Raw genomic sequence first — 5,590 nt, 5'->3', positions numbered from 1 at the left:
TACAAAATATAATTCTAATAGACATTAAAATTACAAAGAGATACTTTCTTGTTATAGAGCAATTGGATACCACTTCAGTGTTACTCCAATGGTCAGTATTGTTGTGTTTCGGTTTGAAGGGCGAGTGAGACAGAGTAACTGCAGAGTAAAGTTGGTGCTTATGGAATGATAGCTTACGGCACCGATGTCTATGGGCGGCTCATTTGCCCATCCGATCATCTGTACACTAAAAAATCGTGACGACTTAAGACCTCATTTGGCTGAACAATTCTCTTGACGTACTGACAAAGTTACGCATTTCACGAGTATGATTGGAATAGCTAACCTGGGTTTTAATTCTTATCAGTATGAAACATGATTAAATCACTTGCCGTTAGATTTGACTCCCGAATTACAACAAGTTTTGAATTGAGGAACCTTGACACGCAACTAAAAACACAATCTTTATTCCTCTTTTATAATATTATTTATAATGCCTAACATAATTTCAGGCCTTTTAATTGAGTATTATATTTTATGATTTAAAAAAATATATGCATATAACGTCATGTAATTATATATACTCTATTCCAACCATAACGGGAAAAAAAGCGAAATAAACAACATTTGACAGCAAATTGACGCGATATCATTGGTTTAGAGCTTGATTAATCTATGATATTACGCTTTTGCGAAAAAATAGCGTTTTTATCGTCGACGAAACTGTTATTGGAATTTTGGAAGTAAATATTAAAGTGGAAAGTAAAGTATTAAAGTTCCTACTTCCATTGGAACAGGCTATAAGTACGTTGTTCTTCAGGTAAAATTCACAATATATATCTGAATCTACATTCTCATTTTTTTTTATGGCATTTGTTGGCGAACGAGCATATGGGCCACCTGATGGTAAGTGGTCACCACCGCCCATACACAAAGGCGCTGTAAGAAATATTAAACATTCCTTACATCACCTATGCGCCACCAACCATGGGAACTAAGATGTTATGTCCCTTGTGCCTGTGATTACACTGGCTCACTCACCCTTCTAACCGGAACACAACAATACAGTGTACTGTTATTTGGCGGTAGAATATCTGATGAGTGGATGGTACCTACCCAGACGGGCTTGCACAAAGCCCTACCACCAAGTAAACATCTCTCTTACATCTTGTGGTGGTCTCTAATATCTAACATGACGACCCAAAAGTATTGTTTGACACTAATAGATCTAACTTTTATTTCAATTTTGATTATTTATAACTTGAAACTATATGTATTTATCGTAATATAAATATTAATATTAAGTCTGTATTAGAATATTCACGAAACGTTTCAGCAGCAGGTAGAAAGATAAATAGTAAGCTTAAGACAAAATATAAAAATAACAAGGACAAACGATCCACAAAGTGGGATTTAGTGACATAGGGAAGCTCGTCTCGAGTCACTCATCGCCAGACGGCAAGGCGCACAGAATTTGTCTCGCCATTACAAAGTATTAAAGAAGCTCCGGAGGTTTAGAAAACAAAGGACTTAGCCTCAGGAGAAACAACGCGATACTGTGATACTACTGTGTACCTACTGTTGTCTGCGTGACATTGCAGCTTAAAGCGAAATGTCTTCAAGGGATAACGCTTCACGAGTAAATTAATAATGAAACTCATTTCAATGATAAACAAAAGCGACTGAATATTTAAAACGTTCGACCACGTTGTTCAATGAAATTCTTGTATTTGATGAAACTTATTTAACATTGAACAACTAGCTCAGTCGATCCTAAGGATGCTCCACAACACTAACGTTTTACTATTAAAACTATTAGGTGCCACTGGTAACCATATTTATTCAAAAAATTTATAAATGCTATATGCAAACAATTAGCGAATCTTGCCATCGCGATTCAGAATTATCTACAATTTGACATAACGCCATCTAGTATTTACAAGATAAAATACATATGAACATTATTTACGTATACATACATCGCCCCCCAAGGGCAAAGTGCAACTTTGTCCTTTAACATAACATATATTAATAATAATATTTGATAATAAAACAAACAGAACTAATAAAAATAATAATGTTAGAATTTTAGTTCTTTGTTACAGGCAAGAAACACAACTTAGATATTGGTCTTTCTAATGTTCCATTTTTAGTTTTAAGACTAACTACTCTGACAATATTGTCTGCACCAGAATGAGTAGCTATGACTCTACCATAGAGCCCGCGACATGGAGGTAAATTATCCTCCTTTACTAAAACGATGTTCCCGATATTAGTTTGAGGATTGTTATTAACAGCCCATTTATAGCGTTGTAAAAACCGATTAAAATACTCTTTTGTCCACTTTCGCCAAAAGGTGTGCAACATTATTTGAGTGTGTTGCCATCTTCTCAGAGTGCTTATAGATATTTCTAATCACACTTTACACTTTTACAGTTTCTAATTCAGTTTAAAAATCTTTTGGCTTATAATTAATGGGTTCACAAGAAATGAATTTCGGCACACGAAACCATAACTCATTATTCACCAGATCAGGTGGTTTAATTTCTCGAGATGCATAATCAGCTGGATTTTCCTTGGAAGTCACATGACACCACGTCTGCGGATCTAAGCTACTTAATATTTCCGACACTCGATTTACAAAAACAATTGTGGAGTCGGTCCACGCATGAAGATTGTGTTTTTCAATTTTCATGACTCTTGCAACTTCGATTATCAACCTTGTAAGCAAAACAGCTCCACACAATTCTAAACGAAGTATTGAGACCTGCTTTACTGGCGCCACCTTTGTTTTAGCAGTAACCAAAGACGTGTTGACCTTTCCTTTAGAATCAATCACACGGACGTACACCGCTGCTGCATATGCTGTTTTGGATGCGTCGCAAAATCCGTGTAATTCAACTAGATTATCATTTGACTTTGTCCCAACCCACCTTGGTAAGCGAATATTACCTAATACAATCTGTTCTTCACGGTAAGTTAACCATTCTTGTAATAAATTTTCTGGAATTTCCTCATCCCAATCCAATCCTGCCAACCACAGCTTTTGTATCATTACCTTTGCTATGATAAGGCTTGGCCCTATCCACCCAAGTGGATCGTAGAGTCGTGAAATATCAGATATAATTTTTCTTTTCGTTAGAGGTTGCTGCAAATGAGGAAGGCTTACTGCGTAGCGGAAGGTGTCATCACTGCGGTTCCAAGTAAGTCCCAAAATTTTTGTTATTTCATTTTCTTTTATTTTTATTTCTTCCTTTATATCATTTTCCCTATTTTCCTTTTGATTCATCTCCATTACTAGGCTATCATCATTGCTATTCCACTTTTGTAATGAAAACCCTGCTTTTCCCAATAGTTCGTTCATTTCCACAAATACTTGTTTACCTTCTTCGCAGGTTTGAACTCCCGTCATAAGATCATCTACATAAAAATCGTTGAAAACTCTTTCGACTGCCAACGGATAATCAGTACTATAATCATGAGCAACTTGTTGAAGAGCCTTTACTGCTAGATATGGAGCAGAAGATGTGCCAAAAGTAACTCGAGTATGCCTATAATATTTTATAGGCTCGTTTTTATTATTTCTCCACAGTATTCTCTGACAATCTGCATCTTGCCTTTCCACTTTAACTTGCCGATACATCTTTACGATGTCAGCTGACATACAAATTGGTGAACACCTCCACTGCATGATTATATGCCGCAACTCTGGCTGCAAGGTAGGTCCAACCAACAACTGATCATTGAGTGATAGGTTGTTTTTGCCTTTGCAGGATGCATCGTAAATAATTCTGACCTTCGTAGTTTCTTTATCATTTCTGATAACGGCGTGATGTGGTAAGTATATAGCCCTCGGATTGTTTATATCTTCTGTTGGTACTTCTTCCATGTGATCCAGTTTAAGATATTCACTTATTACCTCCTGATATTTTGTTTTCAGAATCGGGTCTTTGCTGAACTTGACTTCTAACGATTTAAGACGTTTTTCGGCTATGTCTCTTGATCCTGTGACTTCGGGATATCCATTTTTGAAAGGAAGCCGAACTATATACCGCCCACTGGGATCTCTTTTGGTAGTCTGAGTGAAAAGTTGTTCGCAAAGCCTTTCTTCCTCTGTAAGCATGCTGGATTTTTGTTTCGGAACGTCTGATTCAAGTTCCCAAAATTTCTTCAATAAATCCTCACTTTCGCAGCAATGCATTACACTTATACGAGATGAGGGCTTGATGTTGCAGCTTACAGTACCGGACAGAATCCAGCCGAGACTGGTTGCTTGTGCTATCAGCGTTCCTTCAGGATTTTTCTTCATACCTTCCTGCAGAATTACTCCATATACGTCCGCACCCAAGAGAAGATCAATATGATTTGAATTGAAGTACTCCGGATCAGCTAGCATTAAGCTTTTAAGTTCCTGCCATTCTTTGGCTTCCACTCTTCTAGTTGGCAAGAGAGAGGTTATATTCTTTACCACGTGTGCGTTTATTAAAATTTTAAAATCTGATTTGTACCGAGACTTTATTTCCATGGTGACCATAGTCTTAGAGACTATTGCCTTATTTCCTCCCAGCCCTGCTATCTGACTGGTGAAAACAGTTTTCTTTAAACCCAAATATTGTACCGTAGATTCGGTTACAAATGAAGCCTGCGACCCCTGGTCTAGGAGCGCCCGAATGCTGTACTCATTACCATTCCTACATATAGCCTTGACTAAAGCCGTGGCAAGTAGCACTTGTTGTTGTTTCTTACCGGCTGCAACACAAGACATCATAAAGGATGATGGAGAGGCATTCGAAGATGAGGTTGTGGCACCTTCTGAAGAATTAACAACACACTCAGTCTTGTTTTCCTCAGATGAATTAGCATCCTTAGGATGCAATAGCGAATGATGAGTCCGCTTGCAAATACTACACCTAACAGGTGTCCGACACTCCTTGGCAGAGTGATTGCTTCCTAAACAATTGAAGCAAACATTATTGTCATAAACAAATTTACGACGAGATTCAACAGTTTCTTTATGGAACATTTTACATTTACTTAATTTATGACCTTCCGAACATAACGGACATGTTACAGAACTTGCAACATGAAGTGTTTTTACTTTACAATTATTTTGAAATTTGTTTTCTGGTTTTGAAACCGGGCCCAAAAACTCGATAGCGCGAAATCTATTTGTTAAAAAATCTTTAAATTGAGTATAGGTGGGAAGTTCGACTGACGAAATATTTGATGATACACTAAACTCCCATTGACGTCGAGACTCTGGATCCAGCTTCAGAGTAAGAATATGAATTATTAAAACATCCCAGCTATTTACATCTATACCTAGATTTTTGAGAGTAACTAAACAATCATTAGTGGTGTTAACTAGATCTTTTAATGCATTCGCCGACTCGAATGACATATTCTTTTGGCTAAAGAGTCGTTTTAAAACGTGGTGGCAGATGTATTTTTTATTGTTATACCTTTCCTCTAGTAACTGCCAGCACCTTTCAAAATTAGACTCTTGAATTGGCATATGCCTCAAGAGTTGCTCCGCTTCACCCGCAAGATGTCCCTTCAAATAATGTAACTTTTGTACATTGTCTAAAGATATATTTTGAATTATTAAAGA

General features: G+C 37.0%; 1 protein-coding gene across 1 annotated transcript; it reads right to left on the bottom strand.

Annotated features, from left to right (window-relative positions):
* Positions 1–2,428: 2,428 nt before the first annotated feature.
* LOC125064287 lies at positions 2,429–5,002 on the bottom strand. The gene has a single exon (XM_047671248.1). The coding sequence runs from the start codon at positions 5,000–5,002 to the stop codon at positions 2,429–2,431; it is 2,574 nt and encodes an 857-aa protein (XP_047527204.1).
* Between the last annotated feature and the right edge of the window lie 588 nt (positions 5,003–5,590).

Source organism: Vanessa atalanta, chromosome 5, assembly GCF_905147765.1.
Source record: "Vanessa atalanta chromosome 5, ilVanAtal1.2, whole genome shotgun sequence".
In the NCBI taxonomy this organism is placed as follows: domain Eukaryota; kingdom Metazoa; phylum Arthropoda; class Insecta; order Lepidoptera; family Nymphalidae; genus Vanessa; species Vanessa atalanta.
The sequence above is the reverse complement of the archived record's forward strand: the minus strand, read 5'-3'. Positions and strand labels throughout refer to the sequence as shown.